The sequence below is a fragment of the Nicotiana tomentosiformis genome, chromosome 8, assembly GCF_000390325.3.
Source record: "Nicotiana tomentosiformis chromosome 8, ASM39032v3, whole genome shotgun sequence".
NCBI lineage: Eukaryota > Viridiplantae > Streptophyta > Magnoliopsida > Solanales > Solanaceae > Nicotiana > Nicotiana tomentosiformis.
Genome location: NC_090819.1, coordinates 1,879,685 through 1,894,643, shown reverse-complemented (window position 1 = coordinate 1,894,643; position 14,959 = coordinate 1,879,685). Strand labels below are relative to the sequence as shown.

At 37.8% G+C, this 14,959-nt stretch overlaps 1 protein-coding gene and 1 long non-coding RNA gene across 2 annotated transcripts in view; both read right to left on the bottom strand.

The window, feature by feature from the left end:
* Window positions 1-880: 880 nt before the first annotated feature.
* LOC138896751 (uncharacterized) overlaps window positions 881-14,959 on the bottom strand; it is a 137,485-nt gene continuing 123,406 nt past the window's right edge. The window contains exon 2 of the long non-coding RNA XR_011410161.1: window positions 881-1,724. This is a non-coding gene — a long non-coding RNA (uncharacterized lncRNA). The remainder of the gene's footprint in view (window positions 1,725-14,959) is intronic.
* LOC104108611 (glutamyl-tRNA(Gln) amidotransferase subunit A, chloroplastic/mitochondrial-like) lies at window positions 5,087-11,104 on the bottom strand. Its single transcript, XM_070181951.1, has 10 exons — window positions 10,504-11,104; window positions 8,830-9,141; window positions 8,298-8,477; window positions 8,105-8,199; window positions 7,521-7,596; window positions 7,305-7,382; window positions 6,795-6,888; window positions 6,593-6,642; window positions 6,346-6,459; window positions 5,087-5,629 (listed from the first exon to the last, which is right to left on the bottom strand). The coding sequence occupies exons 1-10, from the start codon at window positions 11,035-11,037 to the stop codon at window positions 5,537-5,539; spliced, it is 1,626 nt and encodes a 541-aa protein (XP_070038052.1). The 5' UTR covers window positions 11,038-11,104; the 3' UTR covers window positions 5,087-5,536.

Sequence of the window (14,959 nt, the reverse complement as noted above, 5' to 3'; positions counted from 1 at the left end):
TTTCAGCCCCAAAGTAGATAGTATCTTCTCACAATGTTGAATGAACTTCTGGGGCTCAATAGAAGCATGTGTAGCACCAAACTATGGTGGCTTAAGATCCATGAAACTCTTAAGATCCTTAGACTGCCCTGTATTTGCAACTGGCTGAACGACCTAATGAGGGGCCATCTGAGGAGCTGCAACATTCAGGTGAACTTGTGTTTGCGCCTGCGAAGTAGTCTGGGGAGCTGGAAGTTCACCCTGAGTAGGCACTAACGCCTCCAACACATTCAACAACCTCACCACTACATCTGCATGTAAGGTAATAGTAGGCACATCAACTGGGACTGGTGGTGGAGCATCATGAACCACTTGTTCTTGCACTCGATCTGGCATAGTAGCTTGAGATTGACCCGTGTTCACAACTTCAGGTTGAGGAGCGGCCTGTCTACTAGTCTAAGCTCTAGTCTGATGAGCTCCAACTTGACCACCACCTCGGGAAGTACCACGTCCAGCATAACATCTAACAGATGAGGGTGTGCGTGTCCTAGCCATCTGCGAAAGAAACAATCCAAAGTCAAACTCAAGTTATCTCAACACACGATCAAGGAATGAAAGAAGGGAAAACATCATAAATGCTTAGTAGACTCAAGATCATAAGTATGGGCGCCTACATACCCATGAGCAAGACTCTACTAAACACTGCTCCATGACTCGGGACTTAAAACTTGGCTCAGATACCAACTTTGTCACGTCCCAAACTACACCCTAGATGTGACTGGCACCCAACTAACACCACCTGCCAGGCGAACCCCTTTCTCTAACATTTAACCATTTACACAAACACTGAGAGAAACAAATACAGGCCTAATTGCATTATTAATAATTTAGGAGGAAATGATTATCGCCCAATACCTTAGTTAATCGATAGAAAAACCAACAATCATTCAAATAATAAAACTATAGCCCAAATCCCACACTAAGACCATGAAGCATCTAACAGAGTAACATGAGTTTTATTGACGGGTACGCAAACCCCAAAGAAAAAGGAAATAACTAACACGAACTAAGTAAGTCTGAAAAGAAAGCCTCCACGAACAATGCGATGGCTCACCTCAGCAATAGGATCCACTCGAACAAACTCGTCAGCCACTAGCTCTATCTCTCGCAACGATATCTGCATAGAGATGCATATAAGGAGTGAGTTATACGTAAATATAACCCAGTAAGATCCTCGACCCGCCACTTTAAATACCTTTGGAACAAGTGTTAGAAAATACAAACACACTACAACACGAATGATATAGTAAATATGATAATTATACAATAACTCAATATATGCGTATCAACAGAGTTATTAAGAATTAACCAACAAGGATACTCACTAAAGACTTATCATAATTGCAGTGAAAGAAATTTACCAACATACCTACGAGTTCACAACGGCACCACAATGCCTCAAATATGTAACAGAGCATACACAATGCTCACTGAAGCATACACAATGCCCCAAATATATCAAGAAGCATACACAATGCTCGGGTGATGTACAAAGGCATACACAATGCCCCAACATCATGGCGCACAGCCGTATCGAACTCAACATCATGGCGCACAGCCGTATCAAACTCAACATCATGGCGCACAGCCGTATCAAACACATCATGGAACATAGCCGTATCAAACTCAACATCATGGCGCACAACCGTATCGAACTCAACATCATGGCGCACAGCCGCATCAAACTCAACACTATGGCGCACAACCGAATCAAACTATCAATTTCAACCTCATGGCGCACAGTCGTATCAACTATAAAACAACTTATAAAATAATATTATTTTCCATAAAATAATATATTTACGGCTAGTCTAAGACCACCGATTCTTCCAAGCGCACGTTTGTCCCATCACATGGACCGGGCAGAGAAAATACATTTTTAAAACGGGTTTTAGAAAAGCAAGTATCAAAGCTTGAAGTCTCACTTACCTCGCTAACAGAGAAGTTTTCCAACCTTGCAACGCCTAGAACACCAACCAAACGGCCTCCAATGGCCTCAATCTGTGAAAAGCTCACACAGTGATGGCTTTACTCGCCGCCGTTAATGGTCCTGAATGTTTCGCTTCCTCTTTTGCTCTGTTTCTTCTTCTCTCTTTTTTTTTTTTTTATTACGCCTTATGTTTCTTTCTTTTTTTTCTCTAATCCCTAGGTTACAAAAATATTGTAGCAACAAAAGAATGGGCTTGGACTACTCCTTATTTAATAATTAGCCAAAGTTAACTATATAAGCATGGTTCAAAAGTTAGCCACTAGCCACTTAATAGTACCATATCTCATATAGTAACAAACTTTCCTTCCACAACTTAATATTTGATCCCAATATTTACAAATTAAATTAGCTCTCCAATCTCCTAATTAATAAGTGTATAAAATATTTCGGATTATTACATCCAAGCACGTGGGTCCGGGGTGAATTTTAGGAATTTTACCAATTTGGGGTTAGGTAATTAATCTAATAATCTAATTTCGAATTATTGATTAAATTATATAACATTTGGCTAGTTTCAGATTTTTCGGCATCAAATTAAGGCTTTAACGTGAAATTGTGATCGGGAAGTGAACTTTGAGATGAGGTAAGTCTCTTGTCTAACCTTGTAAGAGGAAATTTACAAGGTTTGTGAAATTGTGCTCGAATTCGGACTTAGAACAAAATCTGAAAGTTTCTGTCATCTGATATAACCGCACCTGCGGGTGAAGGAGAGCAGAAGCGAGCTCGCAGGTTCGAGTTGGGATGCGCAGAAGCGGAGGGTGCAGAAGCGGAAGAAACTTCGTTGGTGCGGACTCGCACCTCCGCGTGGAGGATCGCAGAAGCGGCATTAGCCGCAGAAATGGCAGCTTGGCCGCAGAAGCGACTTAATGAGCCACGGGTGCGAAAGCACTGACCAGATTACAAAACAAAGGGGCTCCGACATTTTTGTCATTTTGGACATTTGCAACACTATTTTGGGCGATTTTTCAAAGAGAATTTACGGGGAAACTTGAGGTAAGTCACATGTGAACATTGTTAGTCAATAATATTGGATTATCATTGAGTATTTCGACTAGATTACATATTTTTGAGGTGAAATTAGAGGATTTGGACCTATGGATTTCAAAATAAGAATTTGAGATTTGCACGTCGAGTTGATGTCGGAATTTGGTAAAATTCGTATGGTTGAACTCGTGGTTGAATGGGCGTTCATATTTTATAATTTTTGTCGGATTCCGAGGCGTGGGCCCTGCGGGCAATTTTTGGGTTAAATTTTGGATTTTTGTAGAAAATTTATATTTTCATATAGAATTTATTCCTATAATTTGTATTGATTGAATCGAATTAATTATGACTAGATTCGAATCAATCAGAGTCGGAAAATCGAGGAAAAGGCATACTACTTGACTAATTGAGCATGGTTTGAGGTAAGTGACTTGTCTAACTTTGTGTGGGGAAATTTTCCCTAGGATTGTTATTGATGTGATAATTATAATGTGTTGAAAGTCGTGTACATAAGGTGACGAGTGTGTACACGGGCTAAATATTGAAGATTATGTCTTTATATTGTGTAGATTACTGATGCATATTAATTAAATTATTTTATCCTCTTATATTCATCAAAATTGATCCATTTTATATTCTTAAATTTGCCTGACATTTTTTCTGCTAATTATTTTACTTGTTTAGTTGAAACTTTATTTCTTTTATTCTGTGCATTATTTGAAGGTTGAATTTCTTTAATTTAAATATTATTTATATGAAGTATTTGACATTTTTAAATTTGGTATTGAGGCAACGTGTTAAAAATTATGAAGAAATATTTTTTTTGCTGAGTTATTCATTCCCGAATATTTTTGTGAGATTTTGTACTCATTGTGATTGAGCCATGAGCTACCTATTATGGAAAATATTGTTGTTGATTTAGTTTGGCAATTTAAAATATTTGAGCACTTGAGGTACAAATTGCGATATATTGATACGCATGCGGTGGTATAAGGTCTGGGTGTTGAAATGCATGCGGTGAGATAAGAGTGGCTTGATACGCGTGGCTAGTAGGGGAACTACTAGAAGTCATGCGGTGTGATAAGGGTGGCTAAAACGCGTGATGCTATTTCGAAAAAAATATTTTCTTTAAAATTACTCCCTCCGGTCACTTTTACTTGGCATGTATACTAAAAATAGATGTTCACTTTTACTTGGCACTTTACGCATATCAAGAGAAGACAATAAATTTTTTTCTGTTTTACCCACAGTATTTATTACCATTTCAAATCATTTTCTCAAATCCAATAAAATATGCATCAATTAATATGGGTAACATGGTAAATTATGCACTTCATTTATTATTTCTTAAGGGGCGTGAAAAGTCAAAATGTGTCAAGTAAAAGTGACCGGAGGGAGTAAATGTGAAGGCTCCCGCGGTGATATAAGGAAATGAGATAATGTGAATTTATTTATGATTTGGGATTACGAGACGATACCTCGGTAGTGCCCTTGTGGATATTTCTTTATGGCTACAAATGTCTTTGATTATTGTTGTGATTTTCTTAAAACTATAAACTTCTGTTTTCTTTTCGCGAGATATTATTTGCCCTTAGTTTGTGTAATTAAAGGTGACATACTACTTACTTGATTTATTTTCATTGTCATTTTATTGTTATTATATTGTAAAACATTTCACCGTGTATTTTATTATTTTCAGTAGGGCCTGACCTGACCTCGTCACTACTTTACTGAGATTAGACTTGGCACTTACTGGGTACCGATGTGGTGTACTCATACTACGCTTCTGCACATCTTTTTGTGCAGATCCAATTACTTCCAACCAGCCCAGATATAAGTGAACTACTTGTGTACGGAAACTTCGAGGTATATCTGCCAGCGTCCGCAGATTTCGGAGTCCCCTTCTATCCTTAATATGTTGCTTCCTTATTTGCATTATAGTTTAATTGCTTGCTAAAGTCTTGATTCACAATATATGCAAAGATTTATGAAAAGAATATGAATTTCATGGAAGTGAAGATGATGATAAAGATAAGATTATAAGAAGCTTTACAAAGATAAAAATTAAAGGCATTGAAAGGCCAACTCTGAAAGAGCTCTTGCACATAAGAACAAGTTATATATGTATCTGATATAGACACACTTATCCACCATCAGAAATGTTGGAGTAATACAACTTTCCAGAAAATAAAGAATATGAAATAAATATGAAATAAATGTGTTTTAAATTTATGCAAGCTAATTTACACCTAAGAAAAATGCTTTCAATAAGTTACAGTCTCCAGAATTTTGAGAGTTCTTATGAATTCGTAATGGGCGCATAAAAAAATTCAGCACAAGAATCAGTTCTTTTGTCAACAGTGGCACGAGCCCAGAAAGCTTTGGTTGAACATTTGATATGGAATGGATGCATCTGTCTTCCAATTAGCACAGAGCTTTCCACCATAGCTATTTCGCCAGTCTCTATGAAATCATTAGGTTGATAGGAAGAACAATCCCCAACAATTGTGCAAGAATTCACGACTAGCATGCCAATTCATCGGCTACTATAGGAGGAATAAAAGAGCAGCCTTGCAGTGTCTGCTCAAAGATATGGCCTACTTTAAACAATTTCTCCTGCAGTCATTTTAGTAAGTAAAATATCAAGAACTTTAGCATGTAAAAGCGGGAAACAAACACACACACCCCCACACACATGCGAGCATGAACAAAGAACAGCATGAAGAGAAGGAAAAGAAAAGGACATATAAGACTAGAAACCATGTGAGGCAAGGTTCAAATGATTTGAAAATCTCTTCAGAACATAGACAAGGATATCCTTCACTGAACTCTAAAACTACTTGGTGTTCACATTAATTTCTAAATTCTAATCATTTTCTACTAATTCAGTTTTGCTTGTGTTAAATTCGAACATTTGTGCTACATAGTTTCCATTTCATCTTTCCTTGAGCTGAGGGTTTATCGGAAACAGCCTCTCTGCCTTCTCAAGGTAGGGGTAAGGTCCGCATACACACTACCCTCCCCAGACCCCACTTGTGGAATTACAATGAGTTTGTTGTTGATTGTTGTTGTTGTTGTGCTACATGGTTTCCAATTATTCTTTCCTATAGTCCCGTAAGGAACTGAATGTATTCAGCACTACTTTTTAAGATGCTCATGTTTAACTCGATTCCAATTTCAAGCTAAGTAGCTGTACCATCCTTCTTTCCCCCTTTCTCTAACTTTTCTCAAAAGAGAGGTCTAAGTAAGTCAAAGTACCCCCACGCTCAAATATCCTGTTTTATCCTAAATACTGGAATACCAACTGGAAAAATCGGAGTACTGAGACCCACCTCTTCAAATGCAGCACCAATCATCTGAATACCAACAGGAAGGGCCGCAGAGCTGCTATCAACAAATCCACACGGGAGAACTAATGCTGGAAGACCAGCCAAGTTGACATTGACCTGCCGATGATAAAAAGAATCATCAACTGAAGAGAATAGAGAATAAACTAACGAGTTACATCATCAACCGACTATAGGGGAAAAAAGTTCGAAAATTACCAAGAGAAATGTAAGAAGCAACAAAATTACTTACAGTCATGATATCACCAGCATACATTGACAATGGATCGTTCTTCTTTTCACCTGTAAATGTCACGTGTCGTAGTCAGAGTTAGTGTAGCCTTTCAATAGAAGGGTCTTACGGAATAAAAAGAAAGAAAAGAAAAAGATATTTAAGCAAAACTGCAAAGTAGATACATCAGTAGAAGTAAAAGCAAAAGCTAAAAAAAGCATACCAATTTTGTATGCCGCTGATGGTGCAGCAGGTGAAATCAAAATATCATTCTCCTCTAATGCTGCCCTGAAGCTTTCCCTTACCAAAGTCCTTACCTGGAATAGAATCACTCTTTAACTTTTCGAAGAATTAAATGAACAAGAAAATACCAAAGCACTTGTAAATTGGGGTTACATAACTCTTTAAAATATGAATTAGCGAGTCTAATAGATGCATCGACCAAACGTAATTGGTTCTAAATGCCACGTACACACTCGATCCAAATTCAGCTTGATAAATATTTGGAGTTAGAACTTCACAGTCAGAGACTGACGTGTAGATTGTCTTGTATAAGCATTTAGCCAGAGACTCAAAAAATGTAATTTAAGAGGCTGAAATATTTACTTAGCTCTAATTGGCTTATATTAGTTAATTATCTTGAGCAGCATGAGAATATAAAGAAAGTGTTTGCAGTTTTAACTTTAATATAACTATGAGGACTTGGACTATTCTAAGTACATAGATGTACAACCTGCTGAGCTCGCTTGTAGTATGCATCATAATAACCAGCAGATAGAGCATATGTCCCCATTAGGATTCTCATTTTCACCTGTAAAGACATTTAATACACTCAGTCCAATAGTGTTTTCAAAAGTCACCTCATTCATGGAGAAGGGGAAGCAGGAGACCCTTTGTGATGTAACCATTAGAAAGCTACTTTACAAAGAAAACTTCTGTTCCTTGGTACCTCAGAACCAAAGCCTCCAGCACGGGATTCCCCATAAAGGGAGTTTAACTCATCGGCAACAACTTGTTTGCCATACCTGCATTTTGACATCACATGAAGTTACGCTAGCTCCGACACAATACTTCTAATCGAACGTTAACTACTTTCTGCAGAATTTCTCCGAAGCTTATGTTTGAGTCTTCACCATGAATTTTTGGGTTTTAACATTTTGAAAACTTATCATTACTAATGTAAGGCAGTCTCCGCAATTACAACTTTTCTTTCTAAATTATGGTTGGTATCCACCTATTCTCTTAGCAAAATGGCAGTAAATTCTTAGTTCTTGCGACTGGTATGCAGTAATTAAAAAGAATATATCCGTTCGGCACTCCCACTACTTTCTGCTCTTTTTAATTGGCAAGACTAACGAGATACTTAGTTAATCTCCTTCAATTTGGCTTCCAAAACAGAAGATTAGAGCTGAGGAATCCTAAAAGATATCTAAAAATTGAGGATTGAAAATAGTACTGCCGTTATGTATTTCTATTTGCTCCGAGGAATGGAAAGGAAAGTTCAGATGGAAAAAAAATTCTTTAATGCATCACCTGATACCATCGTAACGGGACAAATTTGAAGAAGATTCAGAAGAAGCAAGGATATAGTAAGCTGGCAATCCTAGAGAGAAGGATGGCAATGAGACCTGCAAAAATAAAAATTAACAACTAATTTCAAATAAGGAACGCCACAGAATATGGTAACTCAGCACGAGGTTCATAACTACAGAAAAATGAAGAATACCTCGGTGACAGTGCATCCTAGTTCTTCAAGATGACTAGCAGCACCACGGATTGAAGTAATTACTTCCGGGTCAACTCCATCTTCAATGGTTTCTCGGATCAGACCAACTCTCAATCCTTTCAGAGGTTTGGAGTCCAAATGATCTCTCGCAATAAATTGGGAAGCAAAGTCGGGAACTTCCTGAAGAGTAATATTGCCAAATAGTTAAAGCAAACCTCTAAACATATACCGCTAGCAGACCGTATAGCCATGTGGCTGTTTATATCAGAAGGAAATACCAACAAGCTCTTATTAGACTTGAATTAGATTACATTACTCCCTTGCCCCAACCACTCATTAATAACATAGAACTCACTCTTTGTGACATTGTATGCCAAACTCCTCATATTCATAACAAGCATACAAGATCAAGTGTATTCAATGAATAAAACTTAGTAGAGGAGATTCTTTTCCCCTTTCTAAAATAGAAAAACATAGCACCTGAGGCAAATACAAGGAGTCATGAACTAAAGAACATGTACAGAAAGCTTACTCGCTTGCTACTTGTTGCGTCATACTTGTCATGACCAGATATTGCATGAAGGAGAAGGCCTGCATCAGCAACTGATGAGCCAAAACAACCGATAACATCCAGAGATGAAGCATATGCCACAAGTCCATATCTTGAGACACGCCCATACGTTGGCTTCAGACCAACAACACCACAGAAAGATGCTGGTTGCCTAACACTTCCACCAGTATCACTTCCCAATGATACCATACATTGTCTAGCAGAAACAGCTGCAGCTGAGCCCCCTGATGAACCACCTGGTACTCGGGACAAATCCCAAGGATTTGCTGTCACCTGATAATACCAAGATGCATCACCTGAGTGAACCATGTTAAGTTACAAATTGGACTCGTTAGAGCAAATTCTTCCAACTACACTTATGTCACTCATTACTACCTGAGAATAAGAAATTGAACCTACTCGTATAATTAACATGGTAGAGCATTCACTCTATCCCTTCTAGTGCATACACCTTGATTCAGAACCCCAAAACAAAATGAGGCTGGAGAGATAAAGATGGAAACTTTATTTAGATCAAAGGGGGTAAAAAGGGAACTTGAAATTGTTTTTGTTGACAAATGAAAATTAAGTTACTCGCCTAACCTCAATTGTAGAAGTGAACCTTAGGCAGTTGGACAAGAAAACGTCCAAGTACAACTCAACTTGTTGCAAACTGTAATACAGTCCAGACAGAAAATTGCATGTTCGCCCAATTTCAAAGTTTAACTCATGGGCACTTAGAAAAGCATAGGGCTCAATTGGTTTTCTATATAGGAAAAAATAATTCCAGTAAACTTTTGCTTATTATATACAACCTTTAGTTTTCGGCATTGCATTGCTAACTCAAAATTCGTATAACTAACATATAATTTGATTTCCCGTATAAAACTTTGTGTTACTAATACTGGCATAACTTATATGGAGATCTATGTTTTATTGTGTGGGATAGAATGTGATACAAAAATATACCTACTAGCAAAAGAGGATTGGGCCTCTTTTGTTGAGAACCATATTTTGGTGTAGGTTCTCTTTTTTTGTTATATGGCTTGTACACGGGGTCTCCCCAATTGTTATTAAAATGTTCACCTTATCAAAAAAAAAAAAAAAAAAATTGGGAATGTTATTTTGTCATTTTGTTTTATATTTTATTGTTGATAACCGAGAAATCCCAAGAGCCAGTAGTAAACAGTTGAAATCTCGGTGAATAATGGTCCTGCCCCTTTACCCTTCTCCACTTAAATTTGTTGCAAGGGTGAAACTCATGATTTAATGCCATTTATTTTGCATAAAAAAGAAATCTTGGGAATATCCATTTCTTCAGCGAATGACAATTCCTAAACTCGAGCAACTTATTGAGCCAAATGAGGATTAAATGACCCTATTTCCTTTTTAGTCCGTTAAAAAAAAAAGAATGACCTTTTACTAAATTTGAAAATAATTTTACTTAAACTAATCATTTTAACCTTAATAAAAAGCATCTATAGCCACATAAATACTATGGTATGTTTTCACAAGTTTCAAACGTCTTACTCCCATACAAATATTATTACATATTTAGGACCACAAAATTTCAAAAGTCTATCATTTCTTTCTTAAACAACTCCATACATAATCAAAGCAAATAGGTTCACGTAAATTTAAAACGGACCTGAGTACCTGATAAGCGGAGCCTTCGGTGGTACTCCCCATACCAAACTCATCCATATTAGTTTTCCCAATAACAATGGCACCACACTTTTTCATTTTCCCAACAGCAGTAGCGTCAAATGGGGGTTTATAATTTTCCAAAATCTTGGACCCTGCAGTTGAAGGCATATCAGCCGTACAAATATTATCCTTAACCCCAACTAAAACCCCAGCAAGTGGGCCCAACTCCTCATTGTTAGCAATTTTCCTATCAATCTCTTCAGCCTCCTTCAAAACAACGTCGGATACATATAAAAAGCTCTTGAGCTGCGGTTCAGTGTGGCGTAAGCGTTGGAGAAAAGTAGTGGCGAGATCAACCGCTGTGATTTCACGGGATAAAAGGGATTTACGGTTTGTGAGGATTTGGGAAGGTGATGGGGGTAGGGTGGTGGGGGTAGTTAGGGGGGTGGTGAGCTGGGATTGAGATGTGTGGAGGCATTTCAAAGAGAGGGAATGAAGATTAGGGAAACGGAGAAGGCGAGGAGTTTGTACTGAAGATAGCATTTGGAGTTGGCTGAAGTTTACAGTGTGATATGGTGAGAAGGCGAAGCCCAAGGTTTTAAGAGGTTTTATCCATTCAAGGGGTCGTTTGGTTGGCTTTATAAGGAAAGGAGTATTTGTCCACGCCAAACCACCAAAGGTCGTGGTGGGTCCCTCCATTCTTGTGTATTGAGTCCAGCTTTAAAAATATACTCATATTATAAAATAATAAAAGAAAAAGTATTGCATAAATATAGATAGATTTTTTTTTATTAATTTGGGATGAATTATAATAGAATAAAATCTTTTTATTTATAAGAAAAAAGTGACTTAGCCACAAAATAACAAACACTAAAATCTCTCTAAAATATAGACATTCACCTTAAATACAATTATATTTATAACACTCTCCTTTGAATGTCTATTCAACAGATAATGTGCCTCGTTAAAACCTTAACTAAAATAAAACCCAGTTGGAAAAAAATTAGAGAAGAAAAAAGAGTACACGTGTTTAGAAATATGCTTTTTGGTTGCCTCGTTAAAAACCTTGCAAGAAAAACTCAGTGGGACTAAACCTTGTAAGTGAAAAAGAGTACAACGCGTATTAACTCCCCCTAATGAGAGCATCAATTCAAATTCTTGAGCTTCTGCATCCCAATCTTGTATACCAACTTCTTGAAGGTTGACGTCAGTAGAGATTTGGTGAACAAATCAGTCATATTGTCACTTGAGTGAATATGTTGTGCCTTGAAATAATCATTCTTGTATATATGTAATGTCTTCATATAGTGTCGTGGAATAGCCTTTTCAATATCTCCATGGAGGTATTCTCGCTATCACATTATCATGCTTATAGTTATAGCAAAATACGTATGTGCACAAATTGCACTTAGGATGTGGTACTTCAGGATCAAGAATTGTATATGCTTTAAGCGATTTAAATTCTTCAGGGATTGTCATAAGTGTCACGCCCCGAACCTAGGAGCGAGACAAGCACCCCGTGCCTCACCTAACCTGGCGTACCAAATTGCGACTAAGGGACTCTGAACACATAATGTCATACTTTGGCCATGGGGCCACCTTGCAAGACAATTTGCGAAGCAAAATATAAAACTGAATGGAAACTAACACTAACTAAATATCAATATAAAGCTAGGCCGACAAGGCCGTCATAGCTACTACAGTTGACAAACCACCAATTTATACAAACCCAACATACTGCACTAACCAACAGGATATGCCTACAAGCCTCTACTGATAGATGTACTGTGATCGGAACAGGGCCCCGACCTACCCATAACATATATACAGATATACATAAGATGTACACAAAACTCTAGTCCTGGCAACTCCGAAAGACGTGGAGCTTACCGATCAGGCGGAACTCGGAAAACACCTACTGAGGAGGTCTACCCGTCTGTCTGTCTGAACCTGCACGCATGAAATGCAGCGCCCCCAAAAAAGGGACGTCAGTACGAAATAATGTACCGAGTATGTAAGGCAATAAAATAACTGAAATCTGAAACTGAACTGATAATATGATAACTGAAATTAACTGGGAGTCAAAGATGATCTGGAGATATACTTACCTGCTGATACTGACTCAACTCCTTCAATATAGTAAGTAAAATAATTGTACGGCCTTATAAGGCTCGGTATATATAACTGCTCTGCCATAGTAGGCTCGCTTATAGGCGCTCGGCCATACTAGGCTATGTATCTCGACCATGCTGGGCTCGCTCATAGGCGCTCGGCCACAGTAGGCTCGGTATATAACTTTCCATCTGATCAGAGGTTGCCCAATAGGGGCCTGCCCATCGATTATAGCTCGATGGTAATGAAAATACTGTAATACTGTATATATAGGCTTGCTGCTCTCTTGACTGAAAGAAGACAATACTAAAATTGAATATAGAGTCTCGATAAGGAATAATATTGTAACTTATGAGACTAGAATAGTGTGAATAAATTCATGAATATGAACTTCTCTTTTTGTCTCATTACTAACACATGTAGCTACGAGATCATGCCAAAATGAAGGAAGGCTTAGCCTTAACATACCTTATCACAATCTTTTCAATCACCAAGTTGAACTCACCTCTTCGCACCTTAATCTACAAGAATGATAATAATACTATCGTTAAGTTACGAAAGGTACAACTATCGCACAGCGAACAACAAACCTATTTTGTATTAAAACGGGCAGCATCTCCCCTATAATATGCCCTTCCTCCAACTTCAAGATAACACCAACAATACAAGGACAGAACAATAACAACATATATACATCATTTTCCAGCCCTATATACACCATCAAATACTACAAAACAGCCCAACACACCCCAATCTCTTCGTACACAAAACGACCACCGTAGTAGTGTCAAACGACCCGAAAATGTTATGACGAACGACCAGCCAACCACCCTACATTTATATGGTGTTTATAAACCCCCTTCCTCCTCCAAAACTCCACAAAATAGTAATAAAACACGCAGCCCAACAGCAACACAAAACAGTCCACAAAACAGTCCGCTACAAGTGAATAACTCGAACTCACGGCTTCCGATCACCGTCCCGTGAGTTCTTACAAGTATAGAACGACTTACCATGAATTTACAGAAGAAAAAATGGATGAAAGAGAGCAGTAAACTCACCTTATTTGTTGGATAACTCAGCTCCTATCTTGGTTCTTCAAACTCTAAGTTTTACCTCCAATTGGAACTTGAAAGGGAGAGAAAATCAATTAGGGTTTGTGGGAAATTTTTGGGAGGATTCTTTGCAGAGCTTATGTCTGGTTATTATGCTCTATTTTAAGTCTAATATATGAAGAAAATAGGCCCTTAAAAGGCCTCTTTGGACGACCCGAAATGGCCCATTTTTGGGCTTTCATTTAAGCAAGTAGGTGACACACCTACTTGTCACCTAGCAGCTTGCGCAGTATCGCAAAAATGCACATATCTCTCTACTCCGATGTCGTATTGACAAATGGTTTAATGCGTTGGAAAATAGACTCATAGATCTTTAATTTGATGGGTGGAACACACCATAACTCTAAGTATATTGGGAGAAAATTGCAGTTACATTTGACCCAAAGTTTCAGTAAAACTTATGAATGTAACTTGTGATGACTTTCATCGACTTTTGTTCCACAACTCGCTTGACTTAAAAAAATAACACACGGATGTAATACGACTAATATAAATCATAACATAATCTCTTTATCATGTTAATCACCCTAGTCTCACCCCAAAGGTACATGTTATAACATTCCCAACTTGTCGACTTTCGATGAAACATTGTTTTATTTAATTGCTTTAGCTTCTGAACTGTCCAACCCTCTTTGTACTTGTTGTTCATGATCTTCAATATTTGTAACCTCAGAGGTAACATGATTAACTTACTTTATATACTTTTAAATATTATCTCATTTTTTTGTCCTACATTAGTTTGCTTACGACGCATTTTTACATACGAAAATATAGGGTGTAACATCACTCCCCCTTGGGAACATTCGTCCTCGAATGTTTACTCTTGGAGACTTTGGAAACTTTTTCCAGAGTATCCTTCGTACACTAGGTTAAAACCAACCTGCACGTAGCCAGAAATATACTATGCATGCCACACATGGCCAATCTTTATAAATAGCAGCAATTTGCCTCACCGACCGTAAATCATAAATATTGAAAGTGAAAAATAAAAGCTTACCTGATGACCTGCTAGCCTACATAGAGCTATGTTGTAGCGTCCCATCTCGAACCATATCTTCATTTTGAAATAGGTGGGGGTATTTAGACTTCATTTCTTCCTCCGATTCCCACGTCATCTCTTCTACATTCTTGCTCCTCCATAAAACCTTTACGGAAGCTACCTCCTTATTTCGTAGATTGCGGATTTGTCGGTCTAGGATGGCAACTGGAATTTCCTCGTATGACAAGTCCTCTGTAAT